This window comes from Pholcus phalangioides, unplaced genomic scaffold, assembly GCF_987345545.1.
Source record: "Pholcus phalangioides strain wild (caught in Gottingen) unplaced genomic scaffold, Ppha-v1.0 ptg000015l_1, whole genome shotgun sequence".
Taxonomy (NCBI): Eukaryota; Metazoa; Arthropoda; class Arachnida; order Araneae; family Pholcidae; genus Pholcus; species Pholcus phalangioides.
In genome coordinates, this window is record NW_028301608.1 from 35,652,293 (window position 1) to 35,674,035 (window position 21,743).

A 21,743-nucleotide genomic window follows, 5' to 3' on the forward strand; every position below is an offset into this window, starting at 1 on the left:
ATGTCACAATTATATATGTTGCAGTTGTACTTGTATTGAGAGAATGTGTGTGATGAGCAACCATCATTCGATTTCATATATATTTTCTTAAATATCGTTCTACCAAACATGAAAAAAAAAAAGAGCTGTAACACTTTTTGTTTTATAAAAAATAGCTCATTAACAATTGAAGGGTCAGGGGGAAAAACACTTTCACTCCATAAAATAAAGTTTTTCTTTAGAAATCTGGTCTCTCTCTCTCTCTGTGCATGTCACAAATTCCATCTCTACTGCACGTGGTGAACTCTGAGCATTTTTCTATCTGTGCACTGTGACTAAGATCATTGCCCCCCCCCCCATGCCGTATCTTTCTTCCTTTATTACAGCAGACAAAGCATTTTTGCCTCTGGTGTTTTACGTAGTTAAAAGATATGGTACTGAGCTATATTCAACACTGCAAAAACATTAATTTTTCACTTTTTATGGACTGAAAGCATTCTTCCCCAACCCTTCATTGCATATGAATTTAACCATCTTCAACATTAGAAAAAAATTCTAATTCACTTTAACAATAAAAATTACGCACACAGGTATGAATATTTGTTTGAAAAAACTAGATTGAACTGAAGAGATTATTTACTGTACACACACACACACACAATTGGATAAAATATAATAGTATCTCCTTCCTTGGCATATAGTAAGAGAAAATAAGAACTCATAACATATGAAAGGTTGAAGAAAAAACAGTTTCAGTCCGCAAAAAAAAGGTTTCAGCAGATGAAAAACAGTTTTTTTTAGAAATCTGGTATCACTTTCTGTGCATGTCATGGAAAAACAGAGATATAAGAACAATAAGATCAATAATCTACATTAACAGAACAATAAGTTCTTTCTTCCTTTATAACAGTTGACTGAAAGCATTTTCGCTTCTGGTGTTTTATGTGGTCGAAAGAGATATGTAAAACCGCAATATTAATTTCGACTTTTTTGGACTGAAACACCCCCCCCCCCCCTTCCCATCCCTTCATATGTAATTGTTGTACAGGGTTCCAAGCCAAATTTTCTTGATCCTTTTCCTGAGCAACTCGTGAATATATATATAGGCCTAATTCAAAATCTTAAACTTTCAAAATTTTTTGATTTTTGGTTTATTCCCAACTTTTATTCATTTGCATATTTCTTTACCTTTTATCAAATATTTGACTTCCTCCCTGACTTTCCAGGTCCATAGGAACCCTGCTATATACAGGGTGATTACTTAATTCCTCTTGCTACTGGTAAACCGTTGATCCTAGAACAATTTGGAATAATTCCCGTATAATTTTTCTAACTAAACTTAGAAAAATTATCCCCATAACTTGTAGATTTAAGATGTGTCATCCATGTTGCAAGGGGTTGTATGGTCCTCAAAAACCCAATTAGAAATATGTTGTCCTGTCTCTACCCAGAAGTCACCAAAAAATCCTCGCTTCTGAATGCAATATTCGCAGATAGAATTCAAAAACCAGAGAAAATTTGGGGAAGAACAGCAAAAACTAATCTACAGTGCTTCTTTCCCTTGTTTAGTTACAAATTAGTTGTTTAGTTAGTGTTAGGCTCAGGAAAGACAGGGTAACAACTTTCTAATTGAGTTTTGGAGGACAGGGTGTAAAAAGATAATTTTTTTAATTTAAATAGCAACACCCAACCCCTTGCAACATGAATGACATATGTTTTACACATTTGGATAACTTTTCTAATTAAAAGAATGCCTCTAGGATCACCGATTCACCAATAAAATGCAAAGGGAAGTAATCACTCTGTACATATGTGGTGAAGAGAATTAGAAAATTATTTAGAACTTTTTAATCAGTCCGATATCAAATTTTTGGGCTTATTTTAATGAGTCCATACAACCCTCAAGCTAATTAAAAAATTTGCAATTATTTGTTCAAATGGCCTAGTTTTATTGCAATCAGACAGTTGTTTTTTTAATTAGCTTATATCATATTATGTCATCAAACCGCCTAATTTCATTCTTCGCAATAATGTAGAACCAATAGTTACATCAATATAATTCATTGACAAAATGTTCTCTGACCTATTTTGCAACATTTGAGAAGCATCTAGCCTTCTTAAGAGCTTTTGATTTTAGCATTGACAAGCCCTGGAAATTTTTTACAGTTAATTTCTCATCTGAACATTTTTTCATATACCCCTTACTTTGCACCTGCTGAAAATTTAAAGAAAGCCTACTCCATTGAAAAGTTATGGAATTTTACAGAGTGTTTGGTGGTTTCTACTACTCAGTGAAAAGGGTGAACAATAAAATCAAGAAATTTTCCATGTATAAATTTATTAACATCATATATATTTATATATAGATCATCCATTCAAAACACATACACCACAATCAAGAACAAGCACAATGTCTTCTTTTCCAACACTCATCTTTCATGTATGGGAAAAACTCATTAATCTTCAGAACGTGTAAAAAAAGGAACACTTTAAACAAAAACTCTTTTCTACGAGTGTATACTTGTACAAATATTTTTTTTTTCTAAATGGTGGATTTCCTATAAAAAATATAATTCATCCTACTACGATGATAAATTCAAATAAATGTAAGTACTGGTGAAGGACTGAAACACCTAAAACAGATATCAAACCACCTTGGTTGACAAGTCTCTAATACAATAATATTCAAGATCGCGCAGCAAATATATTGACTACCTTTAAAAGACTCAATTCCTTTGTCCATAAATGCGTAATATAATATATAGAGCAGAGTGAAAATTTCGACATATTTTGGATCTTACAAATTCTTGTGATGACTGAAAAATACGTCAAAGTAAACAGAAATTAAATTGCGAGTTATCACTGTTTTATACAAAGAAAAAATAAGGAGACAGCAGAAACTGCCTTGAACAAAACATTATCCATGCATAAATTTACTATGTAATTATATGTTTGAGAATAATGATGCATGTTAACGTGCATGTCAAATATATATATCACCAGTTGAAATTAATGATCATTCATAGAGGTATGGCCCTTAGAGTGTACAAAGTGTGTATGTGTGTCTTAATATAATTCACCAATACAATTCAGTCTGGTTTTACTTATCTCTGATGGATAAAGCCTTCAATCCCACATAAGACAATCTAATATGAGACTCCAGAATCAACAGAAACATAAGGCCACTGCATTTACAGGGCCTGTAAACACTACATATAGTATATTTTACTTAACCATTAACATAATGAATTCATAATTTTGGCACATATCAACAACTCATTGCAACTTTCAAGCACATAAATGTGAACTATAGATTCGTGAATATTACAGGAGGAAAAAATCAGGAAATTTGTCTTCATTGGAAAAGATGTTTCCTTGAATACGACATATTAATACAGTAGAATCTGAGGAGACACAATGAGATTGGAAATTTGTCCACTAATAGGAAGTCTGTTAAGAGTCGTATAGGTGTACACAGAATTTTCTCAAGGATAAAGGGGAGGTGCTTCAAATTTTTCCCCCCTGCAAAATAACACTTTCAATTTCGGCTTGGGGAGAGGGAATAACCCCAAATTCTCTCCTCCTTCGCATGTCAATGAATAGGTAATGAAACACATTGAAGCTTTATTCCATATGCTTTCGAAAATGTCAGTTAAGTAGGTGTTGGTCATGGCAGATTCCACTGTGCAATAGTTTAGCAACTTTATCTGAATAAATTATTGCATACAGATATCCCTCGTTTTACAGTTTCGCTATAACATGACTTCGAAAAGTTGATTTAAGAATTCCAACCTACAAAGTTCAGCTTGGAGTTCAACTTTAATCTTAGAAATGGGCTTGGAAAAAATATAACATAGTTAAATCCTTTAACAACAAAATACGTTGAATTTGATGATGTAGGTAAAACAAATATCAGAGAGAAATTCTCAGATAAAACTCACCAGATCTCACTGATGAACAACGTTTGATAACACATTGACAATGCCATGAGAAATTTAATTGAAAAAAGCGGTTCCAGTGAAACTAGAATTTTCATATTTGTGAGAAATATGTGGAATTTTCTGGTTTCGCTACTAAAGTTTTTATGAGAGAAAAAATGCTGCTTGCCAGCCAAATCTTGACTGTTTCATCAAAAAGAGTTATGAGCCTATTGCACTAGGCTATTCAGGAAAGAAAGCATTCACACTCACTATAATCCATCAGAAGTAGTGAAGATAAAAAAAGTATTAATTTATTCATATTGCCTAAATTCGCAGGATTTATTCATAGTTTGAATATTTAATTCATTAAAAAGAGGTTTCTTTGCCATTGGGGGTTCAATTTTTAAATACTTACGAAGAAAACCAAGTCCCTATCCCAGACGTGTAAACTTTTGAAATCCAGAAATTCTCTCGAGGGGGGGGGGGTACCTCTTTCCCCCCCCCCCCCCGACACTCATAGACTCGATCAAAAAAAAAATTCAAAAAAAAAATTTTTTTTTAGTAAATTAAGAAAAAGTTACATTCTCCCCCCCCCCAAGGCAGATTCTGCATTGCCCCTGAGAATTTAATTGTATGTCAGTCTTTCCATGCAGAATAGAGAAATCACATCTACATAATGTTCATAAAGTATAAGTGTTTCCTTTCGTGGATGCTATCAGTGATTGATAATCTTGGGTATATGAATTCTTAAAAGCTTTATATATTTAGCTGTATATAGCTTAAAGTTTTATATTTCTTTCCGAAGATGTTTAATCGGAAGAAATGGTTTAAAAAAATTCAAATTACAAAGCTACAGACGAAAAAACGTGTTTAGTGAACGGCTGTTAATGGAATACAATAACGATTATACAGAAATTTTAGCAACCAAGGTCATGCCCCTGATAAATGATTGCCGATAAACGCTATGAAAACGAAGTCGCGTCTTTGCCAGTTGCTTAAATGCGGTCACAGACACTTTTTTTTACGGCTGCTCGATGGAAATGACTACGGCTGTCCTATATGGGTGTTTTTCCTAATGGCAACTGTAATCATTGACGCCACGAGAACGTGAAAGCTCGCGTGAAATATAATTTTCTGCCAAAATCCGGAGAGCGGGAGGAAGGATGAAAAATCGGGAGAGTTGGCAGGTCTGCTATCCCTATCTTTCCTATGTTAAATTCAGCTCACTTTACACGATTTCGTCTTGCAGGACTATTTTGCAGAACCAATTAATCGCACAAAGTAAGAGACGTCTGGTAGCAATGCTTAAAAAATGAGCTAGAATCACTATTACTTGATGTGTTAATAATGTAATTGTGTATGTGTGTAAAATTGAAGTAGCTTGTACTTTTTAATGTATAATCTGCAGACACAGGAAATTGTAGTGCATGTTTTTAGTTTTTGTGACTAGAGGTCATATGATCTTGTTTAGACTTATGTAATGTACTGTATCTCATTACACAAATTTTTCCAAATCATTGAAGAAAATGTTTATCTTAATAAAATATGTGATGTAAAAACAATTTATCATCCTAATAAATACGAAAGAAATTAAATTGAGAAAGTTTGAGATCACATTAATTGCCTCATCATTACATCAATTTGTCAAAAATATTATTCACTTTGGACACTACCTGAAGTTTGTTCTTTGCCTGAATCACTAAATATTTAAATCTTTTAATTTATTTGTTCTTCCCTCTCCCACAATAAAAAAACCCAGCAAAAAAAAACAGCTTCAGATCCATAATTTTCTCTTTCAACAAACTTCATAGGACTTGTCATAGGGAAAACTAGAAAACATCAAGTTTTAACTCGTGTCAAAACAAACAAATATAATCTTGGCACTCTTGCTCACTAATTTATGACTTTAAGGGAGAGGTGAAACTATAAATTAACAAATTTAACATAGAAATAACACACAATAATGAAGGGATCCAAAACACCAAGAATGGGATCACAAATACAATGTTTCTTCCAGGTCTTGACAGAAAAAATTGAGTAAAAGAAAAATACACCGACTCATATTTTTGACGGCAGTGGAATATGGGGCGCACCTCTCATTTCACCCAATTGCAATTTCAAACAAGAATTAAACACATATTTACATATTACCAACGAAAGCTCTCATATATTCTTGGATATGACAAAACCAAATCATTCTGACACATTACTCATTTTCAATATTTACAAGCACACTATAGCATAAATGAAGCAGCTTTCTTTTTATGAAACCAGAGTATGTACACTAGTTTAAACTCTATGTACACACAATCCTAATTTACGTACCCTTAGACAAAAAAAAATGAAACAATCCTAAAAAAGTTAAATCAATGTACGCACAGAAATTAGAAACACAAGTTTACAATAAAATAAAGCATATGTGCAATCAATAAAATGCTAAATACACAATGGAAGAAATGCTAAATACACAATGGAAGAAATGCTAAATACACAATGGAAGAAATGCTAAATACACAATGGAAGAAATGCTGAATACACAATGGAAGAAATGCTAAATGCACAATGGAAGAAATGCTAAATACAAACAATGAAATAATCAAGATGATAGTGTATTAAAAGAAAAAAATTCCTATTGAGGAAACCAATGCAAAACAATCACCTAACAGCAAAAGATACGATTAATGCAAGTAATAAACATACTAACATAATAAAGTGCTTAATAAGTTACAGGTGGTTTCTGGGCTATTAGACCATGGGTCTAAGGCATTTCTTTCCTGACATTTCACTCACATCTGTGGCAGGCTTCTTCTGAGGTTAAATGCATGTAGGTTTCTGCGACAAATGACAAGTGAGAAAGGCTTCATACTTGTTTGTCACAGAGACCTACATACATTTAACCTCAGAAGATGCTTACTGTGAGTAAAATGTTTTTCTTGATGTAATCACTGGTTTATTGCACTCTCGTATAAAAAATATTGATGGAAGAAGAGTGGTGGTACATTTTGCCGAATGGTATATTTTGACTTTCTAAAGTAGTAATGAACTAGTGTCCCGGATGAAAAGAACTGCACAGACGGAAACCAAGCAAAAAATGAAGAGACAACTTGAACATGTATGGGAGGTCTCTGAAACTGATGTGGATGACAGGGAGGAATGGTGGAAAAGAGCTTTTCAGTTGCAGAAAACCTTTGATATATGAGGGGAAACTAATGAAAGATTGTAGCACAACTATCTCAATCAAGCACATTGAAAACAGGTTCGTATATTCTCATACTTTCCCAATAACAAGAATGAATGTCAGGACTTTCTGTCACTGGACTTATCCCGCTGTTGAGCTCAGCTTCATGGCAGAGTATGGAACAAAGTAAGTGTAACTAATAGTCTGAGTACATATCTAGTGGTGTCTGATTTTTCAGTGCTGCCATCTATACTTTCAAATAACAGCAAGAACATGCATGTTATCTAGGAATAACCGCATGCCAGAAACCATCAAATGAAAGAAAAAATTCTTAAAAACAGAGATAGGAGAAAAAAAACCTGGGATTATTAATTACCAATTAGTTCTCGTTGATGGAGATTAACTTGATTGGCTGAATAAGAAAATAAATCCAAAATTTTATGCCCTGACTGCATATTTTCAGGGACTAGATTGAAGAAAAAATCCAGGAACGTTTTATTTTTCTAACTGGGTAGATCATTGAGATATGCGAGTCATGGCTGACAAACTTCAAGGTTTTTAAGAAATTCAAATTTCAATAATATTTATGACACTATTCAAGATCCAGTAATATTGATGTATACAGTGAGACACATCCAATATATGATGAGATTTCAAGCTGCGGTTCTCGTTCTAAAAATAATTCTATTTATGACGTTATTCTTCTAGGTCAGCAATCGGTTTCTTCTCCACTCACAATGAAAATAAATGATAAGAAAATGCATACCCAGTGTAATTTATTTCCTATTGAAAGATCCTCAGTTCCAATATGTAAAATGAAATTTAAGGATTTTCATGTGTTTCAAACCACAATTCAAATAATCTTAATAGCATAGCACAACACAGCACATAACATCAACTACATTCATCTACCATGTATTTACAATAATCCTGTTTTGTAAATAATCAAAAATGACCCATTCATTAACAAATTTAACATTGTACATAAAATTGAGAGTAATCACAAAAAGCACAACTGAAAATCACAACGTCTTAATTTAAATTCTGTTCAATAAGTACCATTAATATATTACATATTTTAGCCATGTCAGAACCTAAATGCATCAATTTAAACCTCATCAAAAATTAACGAGACACTGTTAACTTCAAACATATTTACGCATACAATGAAAAGTATAAATTTTACATTGAAATGAAAATTACAAAATAACATTTAGAACTGTCCCTTGAACATGAATCTGATTAATATTACTGACTAGTGATGTTCTTAATACATAATCACTGTCTAAAAAAGACTAGCAACAAAAAGAGAGAACTTTAAATAAAACGTATAGCCAACTGATACAGAAACTGCACATTCTATAGGCTATATATATATAGTTCTTCCATGTTGCTTATTTTTTAACAAATATTATATTCAACCCCACAAATTCATACTTATAATTTATAACTTTACAAATCCATACTTAGCATCTTTTATAAAATCTCACATTTTCCCAAGATACACTTGAGCGATACATCAAAATTTATCAAAAAAGTACAAACACAAAATTTGAAGCTTGGAATCTGAGTAGAATTGGAAGATAAAAAAAAAAGTCCCTCTAATATCATGACATTGCATATGGTATGTGATGTATCATTACATATCAATCCAAAAACAATTCAGTTTTTATTAGTTTAGTTTGAAATAAAAAATTTTTTTGATCACCTCGTCACTAATTCCTAATTTTTTTTCCCCCATCGAGTCTAGAAAACGATGATAAACTAATCATGCTCCCCTTTCAATGAAATACTGTATGACTGATATGCACATGAGCATAATGCACAATACATACAACAACAAAAAATTATCACACAAAGCATGTATCATAAAGCTCTTTTGCAATAGTCGCAAGATTGAGATCTGTTAAATATATCACATTTACAAAATGTTTTGAGCACTTTTGACTTGAAAGATGGCTTATTTGTATGCCCGTTCATTTTCACTGATAATACTTTTTTGCTCGAATTACTGACTCTAGATTCATCATCAGTGTCGGAGTCATTAAGGTGATAATGCTGGACTGCTTCTGGTACATAAAATGCAGCTTGCCTTGATAATGGAGCTAGAAACAAGATTTCTTCTCGAGTAAATACCTCCATTATAGGATGGGCACACAATTTACGATCCTATAATAAAAAAAACCATACATTAACCAATTTTAATCTATTAAAAAGTCACTGGATAAGACAATCTCTTAATTTATGGATATCAAAGTGGTCTAAGGCGAGATCAACGAGTGGTATGTGTATTCCCTGAAGGTAAGTGGAGTGCTTTTCAGAGAAGGGGAGGTCCTATGTGGAAAATAATCAACAATGGAAGAAAAAATTAGAAGGTATGCAAGCTTTTTAATGCATTTCTAAGGATACGCAAGCCTTTTAATGCATTTCTAAGGATACGCAAGCCTCCTACATCATTTCTAGGGAATGTAAGCCTCCTATGCCTTTCCAGGAGGCACTTGAAGCATGACAGCAACTGTATTAGAATGACCACAACTCATAAATTCTGCGAAACAAAAAGAATAAGCCACTAATGAACACACAAAATGAAGTAAAAAACACCAGAAATGTTTGCGAAAGTTCACAAAGTAAAGATTATATATACCTCAATGTACTTTTCAAATAATGGGTAGACTCTTGATACACTCGCATTAATGGACAACTGATTGGCGTAAGGGAATGACACCATTACAACACTGTCGATTGCAGGAAAACTGGCAAAAGAATATCCTTGGACTAGGAGTTTTAAGCAACAGTCTGAGTCAATGATTTCCTCATCACTACCTACTATGGCGCCCACAATATAACCTGCTTTGTCACCAGATACCTGAAATTGAAAAGAAATATATCCTAATGATGATATATTAAACAAAATTCAAACATAGAGGGTATCTTGAACATTGTTTTACTGCATAAAAATCGTTGGTAATTGTTGGACTTTTGGAGAAAAAGCGATAATGCTTTAATTGAGAAAATTATTTTAATTTAGGAATAGCTACAGTGTGATTTCCTTTCTAACCTTTTCCCACTTTTCAGTCACTCATTTTTTTCCATTAGCGGGTTTTTTTGGGATTAGCTATCCCCTTTGACGTAGATTTGCCCTTTCTTTTTTCGTGTTAAGGTAAGGTCACACATAGGTGTGACTAATAATATAATAGCATAGTTTTTAAATTCTGTAAAGTTTTTTTTATTTTCCATTATTGTCACATTTCTTTCCCCATTTGTTGCTGGCCCAGCAATAGCCTATGTTTTATGTGCATCGTGAAGATCCGGGTTCAAACGCCACAGTCGCCGCAGTGGTGGTCTGCTGAAGTTGGTTTTCTGCGGTTCCCAACTTTGAGGCACAAATACCTGCCAATCTCCCCGTTAAAAAGTCTTGCCGCAGAGAAACAACAGGCCTTACAACGTTACAATCATTCATCCATTACACTTCACTCTCTATGAGAGTTGAGAAAAACCTCATAGTTTAAAAAAAAATTGATTGCAGATGGCAGAGCACTACACATAAGAAGCAAACAGAAACAAACTTTACGGAAGGTTCACAATACGTACACACACATTCCAACATGTACCAATTTGTTACATGTTCCGCAGAGGAATATGGACGAGGTGCATATATGGTTTAGTAGTAGCCCTGAGGAACATTATAAGTGGAATCCACTATATAAATTGTGTGGTTTCAGATGTTCTCCGGGAATTCGATTTAACCATGATAGGAATCTTTTCAGGCAAAAAATCGTAAAATTAATGTTGTGCACTTGATAACCATAATTAATTATTTAAAAAATGCAAATCATTCCATTGTACATGAAAGTATAAGCTTTTGTTATTTAGCGTATCTCTGGTGGAAAAACATTTTTGCGAATAGGTGTTTGACAACCATAATCTGCACAAAACTTTAAGAGAAATTTATTTTAAATCATGGAATTAAAATTTCATTATGCACTTTTTTTACTCTTAAATGTTCCTTAATTATGCACACCATTAATTGGTCTACACTTTTGTATGTTTCCAATGTTTCGTATTTCTTGATTAGTAATTTTGAAACTCATGCTGAGGTGGTTTTAAATTAAAGTTTTCATCTTTTATGAGTTTTTTATTTCCATGAACGAGAAATTTATGTTTGAAGATTGAGAGCAATTTCGATGTTCTTTAGTCAGAAGCACATTAACGGTCTTGCCGCCTCGAGGGCTACACAAATTTTGCTACTCTTCTTTCATTCTAGTCTAATTTTCTCAACTATATACTCTTTCCTCGAATTCACCCCCTATGCTATAACCCCCCCCCCCACACACACACACACACACTCCTGCAGGTACACATTAAAGTCATTTTTTTCGTCATCCACATGCTTGCACACTGTTTTGGTCACTCAGGTGTTTTGCTAACTGTTTGGTTACTTGCACATGCTCTAGGCCAGTGGTTCTCAATCTTGGAAAGCTCACTGCCCGGTTTATCCCTTTTTTGTGAGTGGAAGGCCCAGTCATACACACGACTAATGATAAATAAATAAGGAAAAATTAAACAGTGAATCACTCACAGCCCAGTGCGACTGATGTCAGGGCCCGGTGGTTGTGAAACACTGCTCTAGGCAATGCTGTCTTAATGTGTGCTTAAGGCGGTTGCCTCTAGGCCACTCAGTGAACTAGTCTTTTGCTCTGTAAGTTACTAGTTTGGGAATTCATATGCTTACTCTCGCTCCAAGAAACTTTTTTGCTCACTCGTGTGCTTGCAAACTCTCTAGGTTACTCTTTCGGTCACACACTGACACTAGTCACTTGCTGTCTGGGCAGAGGTGGATTTCTTGAGAGTTATATGCATTTCACTGCCCTTCTTCCATTCTACTAATTTTCTTGGCCCTCTGAACTTGCTATCCTGGACTATAGGTGCTAGGCTTCCCCCGTGAAAACACAACACTCTCTTCAGTAGTGGGCATGAGGGTTTAAAATTCGAGTGCTGCAGAAAAAAAAAATTTGAAAACTGGAAAATAGCAAAAAAACAGCAGATCCAGTTGAATATTTCTGGAACAGATATGAATTATTAGTACAGTGACCTCTCACTAATCTGGAGCATCTCACACCAGGGTGGGCTGGGTTACCAAAATCACCAAATTACTGCAAATTTATAGAAAAAGCCCATTTAAATAATATAAACTGTTCAGACATATAATGATACATTTTCCACTTCTATGCTCAAGAAAACTGGCCTAAAAACACAGGATTACTGGAGGGATTATTAAAAATCTATCTCTATACGTAATAGTATGCATTGGCGTGAGAGGACGTGAGTCCGATTCTCCGCAAAAGGCAGTTGAATTTCCTCTTTCCTAAATATATTTTTTCATCAGCCAGCTGTTAAAAACCTTCTTATGGATAGCGGAGAGTGGCATCATCCTCAGATGAACCATCTGTTTCGTGATATATATTCAATGGAATAATATTTAAAAATAAGTAATTCATAATAGTTTATATAAGCCTGGACTCTTTCAACTAATACAACGGTCAGGGCAGAAAAAAAAACTCTCTGGGTTCAATAAAAAAAATAATTGCAGAGTATAACCACAGAATTCCATAGTGGCTAACAGAAATGTCACTAACGCGCTAAATACCCGAAAAGGACGCATAAAAATTTGACAACGCGTCCTCTGGAACGCACTCTTTTCTAGTTCCAAGATGAAAAAAACCTCTTGAACTTTTACCCCTTTTTTTTTTCCACAGTCTGTCATGATCACTTGACCTAGAAAAAGTGGTTTTACTCTTTCTAGGTCAAGTAATTATTTTTCTATCAATACAGTAATGTATTGATATACACGCGGGTTGTTGAAGATATTTAGTTGTTTCCCTTAATGAGGGGGGGCCATGTACAGAATTTTCAAAGAGTTTCAGAGACTCCTTTTTGGAGAGTTTTTTTACTCCCAGCGAATTTTCTCCCCTCCGGTTGCATATCGGAAATTACAGTACTTTCGCGGCTATCTGCTGGCATTCAAAGACAGCTGTCTATGTGACGTAAATTTACCTTGTTCTTAAGGCGCATATACACTAGCTCGCGGATCATGCAATGAAAGCATTCACAATTGGTTGTTCAATAATTTGTACAGCGTTGCGAACGATTCTTGAGCTGTTTTCACCGGGCCCACCTGGAATCGGGTTTTTCAACGAACACAAAGGAAAGAAAGGAACACAAAGGAAGTTTGTGTACCCACGAGCAGATTAAAACTGCTGCAGGGGTCGTGCGTTGCAAGATCTGCGCGCTAGCATATATGCGCCTTTACAAGATTGCGAATGCACATTTTTAAAAAAATCATAAAGGATTTGGAACGGCTGTTCAAAGTGTGAAACATTTTCCGAGATCAGTCAGGAAAAAAAGTGAATCTGTAAAAATTCTACCTTGAATATCCAGTTTTGTCATCTAGCTGCTATGTGGTAGTCACCGCATCTCTGACCACTGGTGTGTATGTAGAATCAGCTTTTGGAAGGGCAGAAGGATTTCTTCCACAGAAATTGTGGGTCACTTATGGTCAAAAACATAGTATATAAGACAGTATTTTTTCCAATATTTTAATTTTCTACAAAAATATTTTTCATTTTCTTATGGTGGGGACACAGGCCCCATATCCCAGATTTGCCTTTGGGGCCATTCAAGTATTACGCCATCATCGATGGAAGGGGGGAGGGGTTCCCGATTTGCTGACTTTTGATGACAAGGGGGGAGAGGGATAATGCTTACGTAATCAACCACCCCTTATGAAAATATGAGTTAGGATTCAGAGGGGCAGAGCTGATGACGAAATTTTGCTGACAAGCGGGGCAGAGGGGGTCAGCGTTTTGCTGACAAGTGGGGGGGGGGGTCAAAAATGGCTAAAAATTTCCTTATGTAATACTTGAACTGCCCCTTTGGTAAAAATCCGGGTTGGGAACACGCGATTGCGCTGTGGTAAATCAACTGAAAATACAATTTTCTAAGGTTTACGATTTTGAGTCGGGTATTCCTTTGAAAAAGCTCTGGTTGTCACGAAAATCACACAAACTTAAAACACAAATGTGTATACATTCAATTTCAAATCCACGCATTACCAATTTGGAGGATAGATGTAAGGCCAGAACTAGGGGGGGAGCAGACAGGTCTAGTGTCTCTCTCCCCCCCCCCCCAGGGTTCTGGACTAGAGAAGGCACAGAGAGAATTCACCCTTTATAACTGCTTCTTCTACATTACACGGGATGCCAAAATGCGTTTTTGCCCCATTTGAGAAAGTATCTAGTTGCGGCTCTAGATAGATGGCACCACCTACTGAACACAAAACATGCTAATGGCTGGGCACACACAAGCGCACTGTTAAGGTTCACCAATACAAATCTGACAGCTCCAATATTCAGGTGTGAAAATATGTGGTAGCTAAATAGCGACAGATCAGAGTGGTGGACCATCAGGGAGGGAAAATAAAATCATTCTACCAGGAAATCGCTTTGCAATTCCTTGCTCGTATAAATAGGGAATCGGAAGGTAAGTGTCTGAGAGAAAGAAAATCCCATTTGTTTTAAATTTAAATCAGAAGATATTATTGAAAGAGCTAAGATTTTTTTAAAGAAATGAAAAACCAATCAGAAGGGTATTTGTAGATAGATTTATTATGGAATATATGTCTGCCTCTAACAGCGTTGATTACAGTGGATCCTGCTTATAAGGTTTTGCAAAAAACATTGCAAGCAGGAAAACACTGGTGTGAAAAGGTGTTCTCAATGGGAACGTTATAAGTGGGATCAACTGTATATTTGTTATATGTGCATATATTAAATTCTCACTGCTAATGGGTCTAATTCTTCGCAAGCTTTTTCTACAACTAGACAATGAAAGTACATGAACCTTTGGATAGAACATGTTTTTATAAATGAATTATTTGATTCACAGAGATATCTCCTCCTCCTACCCAGAACATGGCCCACAATTGTGTCTCAAGGAAGAGATAAAAGCAGGTGATCAAAGACCTGGGGAATGCTGAAAAAAAAATTCATAGATATATAGTCCTCCGACCACCAGATGAATTTTCGCTGCGTCATGTCACATCACGTTGGATGATTTTATTCAATTTTTTTTTGGTAAAACGATTGCACATCGAGAAAAGTTCATCGGTGACTGAGCTTTCACGATTGGCATGTCCTTCAAGGATGAAATAGAATCGTTTGACGTGACATGACGTGCCGTAGCCAAATCTCATCTCGTGGTAGGAGGACTATACCAGTGAATTATGGAGCAGAGGGCAGGAACAGCTTCGGTATAAGGGACACGCCAAATTGGTGACTTTTTTTTCCAGCGATAAGTTGCCACGATCTGGTTCATTGTTGTTCTGCTGAGTTGTCATTGTTCCAGAATGTGGTGGCGCTGGTTTTTTGTTTTTCCGTGTTCCTGGCGCGTCTTTCAAACAGGTCTTACTGCCATTTTCAAACTGGTTTTCTCTTTTTCCATTCTATTCTGTCTTTTTTTCTTCCAAATGGCGTCATTTTATAGCCGCAGAATTTTGAGAAACCGTTGGGATAATTCATTTTCTCTTCCTTCTGTAATATATGATGTAGTGTGTGTGAGTCAGATTAATTATTTTGGATATCTTTTCCCTCAGGTTTACCTTTAATATTTTCCAATATTTATTCTTTTCTACATGCAGGATGCCCCTGCATCCTTTTTATTTTATTTAAAAGAATCTGGATACCTGGAAAGCGAGTCCAGGTTTTAATTTATAACACATAGAATATAGGCCTATTTATTTATACACCATGCAGGACTTGTTTATTTATAAGAACCTGGATTCCCAAAAATAGAGTCCAGGTTTTAAGTTATAATAATTTTCATTTCTCTTGTGTTTCTTGATATTTTTCATATTGCTTTCTATGCTGGCGATTTTTTTTTTCGGCACTCGTAATGTGTCTAACAGCCTTGGCAACTATTGTAATGCATCTTGTATTGTGTTGTATAGCTTAATCATGGTAAATCACTGGTACATTGCTTAACGAAATCGGACTGAGAAGTCGGCAATCAAATGATTATTTTGTAGGCTTCTACAGGGCCTAGGGAATCTTTTGATTGATGAATTGAAAGATGAGTAGCAAGGCTCATTGGAGGAGGTTGGATGCCTAAGGCCATAGCCCCCCCACATCCTGGAATAGGGCCCCAGACCAGACTTTTCACGGGGCCCTTCATAGGGAATTTATGGGGTGAAAAAATAAAAAAATGATGAGAATCGTCCCAGGGCTGCAGGCATGTCAGCCTCCCCCTTGTGAGGGCCATACCTAAGGCATTGGGAGGGGGGCGTTTTCTAGTAACTATAAATAGTAATTACACAACTGGATATCCCAAGATACAGCATTACAAAATAAAGATCTAAATTACAACAATGCTTCGCTTGACACACGTTTTATTTACCTCATAAGGGACTCTCTGCCGGATTATGAACGAATCCAAATACGGAGCAACTCGTTGCACTTCGGTCAAGAGTTGTCTCCGGGTGGAAACGTCCCCCGAAGTGAATTTGTATACAACATCCATCTTGTGGAATGGCGACTTCCTAACTTTCACTTCGATCCTACTCAGCAAGCCGAGGCTGTACAACAAATACAGGACACACGCTAATATTACCAAACCTATTACTACAGGCAGATTGGAGGGATCATGTTGATCCGCAACCATAGCTGATGGACAAGGGTCGCCAAATGACAATAACCACTCAAAGCTGCATTAACAGCGGCTTTGATAACCACTTGTGTCAGACCAAACCGCCATTGGGTTCATCACCCGGCGGCAGCTGTTGCCAAATTGCGGACTAACGTCCTTATAAAAAAAAATCATATATTTTGTACACCGTGACTATATTTTATAGAGTAAAATGCCGGACAATGGCCACGATGAGTTGAGTCGGCGGTAGCCAATGGTGTTTATTTTTGGTAGTTAAGTTCAGATCTACGGGCCATTCAAATATTACTTCAGCAAATTTCAGCCATTTTTGACGCCCCCCACCGTCAACAAAAGTAAGCAAAACTCTGACCCCTCTCCCCCGTCAGCAAAATTTCGTCAGCACTGCCCCCTCCTATCACATATTAGTGGGATCAGAAACGTACGCGAGAAGGGGGGCATAGGGGCTGAATCATCGAGCTTATATTACTGGAGGGAGCATGCATTGAGAAGAAATATATTTATTTATTTCTCCTCTAAGGGAGCATGACGTCAGTGGTCTCCGCCTTGGCAGTGCTGAGACAACACCTTCTAAAGCACCTTCTGCTTTAGAAGGTATTGGCTGAGAACGGTGTCCTCCAACATCTTTCGTCGGAAGACCACGTGACTCGGTGCAAACAAACACGATCCCCCATAGAGATCAATATTAAAATTGCCGATTTTAGCATATAAATGCGGAAATTTAGTAGGGTTTTCCGCCACATCAATAATTTTAAAAACTGTATTGAATTCTCGATTTTTGAAATATTGAGTTCGCTTAGAGATACGAAGCCCAGAGAATTAAATATAAAATAATGAGTCAGACCCACTTTTGAGGTGGATATCCATGCATTAACATTATTTCCAGCTTTTTATTTATATCTTCTCAAGCACGAAAATGAAAATTAATGTCTCCGTATTGTCTTATATTATCCACTTGCATCTCAATCCATATAGTTTAGGATGTTTTGAAATTAATTATGGGGCCCATATAAATTAATTGAAGAAATTCTGCAGCTCTAATCAAGCATTTTTGAAGCAAAAACAGGCAGATTAATAACTTAAAAAAAAAATTCGAAATTTTAACCAAAGATAATTTTAGCATTAATGAAAGATAATTCCAAAATTAATGAGAGATGCTTTCAGCATTGATGAAAGATAATTCCAAAATTAATGAGAGATGCTTTCAGCATTGATGAAAGATAATTCCAAAATTAATGAGAGATGCTTTCAGCATTGATGAAATTGATAATTCCAGAATTGATGAAAGATAATTCCGGAATTAATGAAAGAAAAATTAATCAAAGTGATAATTCCAAAATTGATGAAAGATAATTCCGGAACTAATGAAAGAAAAATTAATAAAAGTGATAATTCCAAAATTAATGAAAGATAATTCCGGAATTAATGAAAGAAAAATTAATAAAAGTGATAATTCCAAAATTAATGAAAGTGATAATTCTATAATTAATGAAAGTGATAACTCCAAAATTAATGAAAGATAATTCCAAAAATTAATGAAAGTGATAATTCAAGCATTAATGAAAGATAATTCCAAAATTAATGAAAGATAATTCCAAAATTAATGAAAGATAATTCCAAAATTAATGAAAGATAATTCCAAAATTAATGAAAGAGGTAATTTTAAAATTAATGAAAGAGGTAATTTTAAAATTAATGAAAGTGATAATTCTATAATTAATGAAAGTAATAATTCCAGAATTAATGAAAGTGATAATTCCAAAATTAATGAAAGTGATAATTCCAGAATTAATGAAAGATAATTCCAAAATTAATGAAAGTGACAATTTATCAGTTCCAAATTAATGAAAGAGATAATTTCTGTTCCAAATAAATGAAAGTGATAATCCCAGCATTAATGAAAGATAATTCGGAATTAATGAAGGATGATTCCAAAATAAATGAAAGAAAAATTCTAGTTTTAATGAAACAGACAATTTCAGTTCCAAAATAAATGATAGCGATAATTTCAGCATTAATAATGAAAGAAATAATTCCAGAAAAAAGGGATAATTCCAAAGATGAAAGAAAAAAATTATTGAATTAATGGAAGAGGTAATTCCAAAATCGATGAAAGAAGTAATTTCAGCATTAATGAGGTGATAATTCCAAAATTAATGAGGTGATAATTCCAAAATTAATGAGGTGATAATTCCAAAATTAATGAGGTGATAATTCCAAAATTAATGAAAGCGGTAATTTCAGAATTAAAGTAAAAGATAGTTCCAAAATTAATGAAAGCGGTAATTTCAGAATTAAAGTAAAAGATAGTTCCAAAATTAATGAAAGCGGTAATTTCAGACAGGGGCGTAGCCAGAAATTTCGTTCGGGGGGGGGGACCAAAGTGACAGAACAATAGATTTGGCCATCTTGTTCCCTTTTTTCGGTCATTTTCTCACATTTCGGGGGGGGACCAGACCCCCAAGTCGTCGTCCCCTGGCTACGCCCTTGATTTCAGAATTAAAGTAAAAGATAGTTCCAAAATTAATGAAAGAAAAATTCTAGAATTAATGAAAGAAATAATTTCGGCATTAATGAAAAAGTGATAATTCCAAAATTAATGAGATATAATTCCAAAATTAATGAGATATAATTCCAAAATTAATGAAAGAGATAATGCCAGAATTAATGAACCATAATTTCAGAATCAATGAAAGAAATAATTCCAGCATTAGTAAAAGAAATAATATCAGCATTAATGAAAGAAATAATATCAGCATTAATGAAAGAAATAATATCAGCATTAATGAAAGAAATAATATCAGCATTAATGAAAGAAATAATATCAGCATTAATGAAAGAAATAATATCAGCATTAATGAAAAAAGAAATAATTTCAGCATTAATGAAAAAAGAAATAATTTCAGCATTAATGAAAAAAGAAATAATTTCAGCATTAATGAAAAAAGAAATAATTTCAGCATTAATGAAAAAAGAAATAATTTCAGCATTAATGAAAGAAACAAATCCAGAATTGATTAAAGCAATTACTCCAGAAGTAATGATAGAAATAATAATTAATAAAGAAATAATTCCAAAATTAATTTCAGAACGGATTGATGCAATTGGATATAAGACAATACAATACATTAAGACTATACGGAGACATTAATTTTCATTTTCGTACTTGAGAAGATATAAATAAAAAGCTGGAATTAATGTTATTGCATGGATATCCACTTCAAAAGTACACTGCTGGCCACCCAAATTGCAACACCAAGAAAGACAAGAGATATCGCAACAATATTTATTTTGTAGATAACATGTTGACCAAGCATCAAATGATTAAATTTATAGACTTCTGTGAAGTGTGGTTCCTGCCAAAATCAGTAGCCAGAGTAGCCGCCATTGTTGGAGATCACCGCTGCCACACGCCTCGGCATTGATTCAAAGAGACTTTGGATGTGTTCTTGGGGTACAGCAGACCAAGCAGCTTCCACTCGTTGCCAAAGTTGATCTGGTGTGGCAGCTGGGGATGTAATCTGGGTCAATCGTTGAGCAACCATGGACCACATGTTTTCTATCGGCGAAAGATCCGGAGAGCGAGCTGGCCAGGGAAGCAATTCAATCTGGTGATTGACGAAGAACCTTTGGACAATGCGTGCCACGTGTGGTCGCGCATTATCCTGTTGAAATATGGCTGTGGGCAAGCCCTGAAGGTAAGGAAGGACAACTGGCTCCAACACCTCGGAGATGTAGCGCTGGCTTTTTAAAGTACCGGCAATGCGTACTAGAGGAGTGCGAGAGTGATATCCAATACCGCCCCCATACCATAATACCCGGTGCAGGACCAGTGTGGCGGTGCATAACGCAGCTGTTCAGCATCCTCTCTCCACGGTGTCTCCAGACTCGAATCCGACCATCGTGGTGTTGCAGACAGAAGCGTGACTCGTCAGTAAAGACAATTTCATTCCATTGTGCCGTCCACATCCTTCTTTCATCGCACCATTGGCGGCGGAGACGTCTGTGGTTCTGCGTCAAGGGTAGACGAAGCAATGGACGTCTTGCGGACAGACCACTCTGCTGTAAACGGCGTCGAATGGTCAGTGGCGGATTACCGCACAGGCGCATGAGGCGCGCGCCTGGGGCCTCGGCAGAGCGGGGGGCCTCCAAATAGTTGTGTGCTTCATCCTACATATGAATTTACATGCGCATCAACAAATCTCTTGAACTAAGTACAGTATCTGCTCTACCTTTTTTTTTTTTTAACCGCAATTTTTTTTTTTTTAATGTATACTGTACCTATAAGAGTTATGGAAGAAAAACGGGAACTGAAAGAAAAGAACAATTTACAAGACGCAGCTCTCAAGGGCCAGTTCTTCCCCGACAAAGAAAGAAGAGACATTGTAAAGCGATCATTCAGGGAGGGTCATTTTCAAACAGTATTTCCCTAAGGGCACAAGCAGGAGGAGGGGTGAGAACAGCAGGTCCTAATGTCTGTCCGAAATGAAAATTGGAGTGAAGGCATAAACAGATGTCTCATTCCACAGTATTAAATGCTTTTATAGGCGCCAATAATACGACAGCTTTGGTGTAAGCTTTTGTATACAGTATAATGGATGACAAGATGGCTATCGGCAAGCGGCGACATCGACAGGAAGAGACACTCGTACTAATTAAAATGAATGTAGTAGAGCTCTTATTGTGATTTTGTCTCCCACTTGTTTGAATGAAATACTATAAGCTGGTTCAAACAACATATACATTTGCAATCTATGACTGGAACCATACGACCATATGACAAAAAAAAAGTGGGGTTTGAAATGAATGCTGAATGACATGCATTCTGAATCACGTGATTTTTCTGTTTCTCTTTTAACACTCCCTCCCCGGCTGAAAAAAATCAAGGGGGTTTCTTTTCCTTCTTTCTAAAAAAAGAGCTACATTTTTGGATTGGTCAAGGAGGCTTG

At 35.5% G+C, this 21,743-nt stretch overlaps 1 protein-coding gene across 1 annotated transcript; it reads right to left on the bottom strand.

The window, feature by feature from the left end:
* Positions 1-1,031: 1,031 nt before the first annotated feature.
* On the bottom strand, positions 1,032-16,884 carry LOC149075919 (testis-expressed protein 264 homolog). Its single transcript, XM_089243431.1, has 3 exons — positions 16,528-16,884; positions 9,722-9,943; positions 1,032-9,246 (listed from the first exon to the last, which is right to left on the bottom strand). The coding sequence occupies exons 1-3, from the start codon at positions 16,789-16,791 to the stop codon at positions 8,944-8,946; spliced, it is 789 nt and encodes a 262-aa protein (XP_089099557.1). The 5' UTR covers positions 16,792-16,884; the 3' UTR covers positions 1,032-8,943.
* Positions 16,885-21,743: the final 4,859 nt, after the last annotated feature.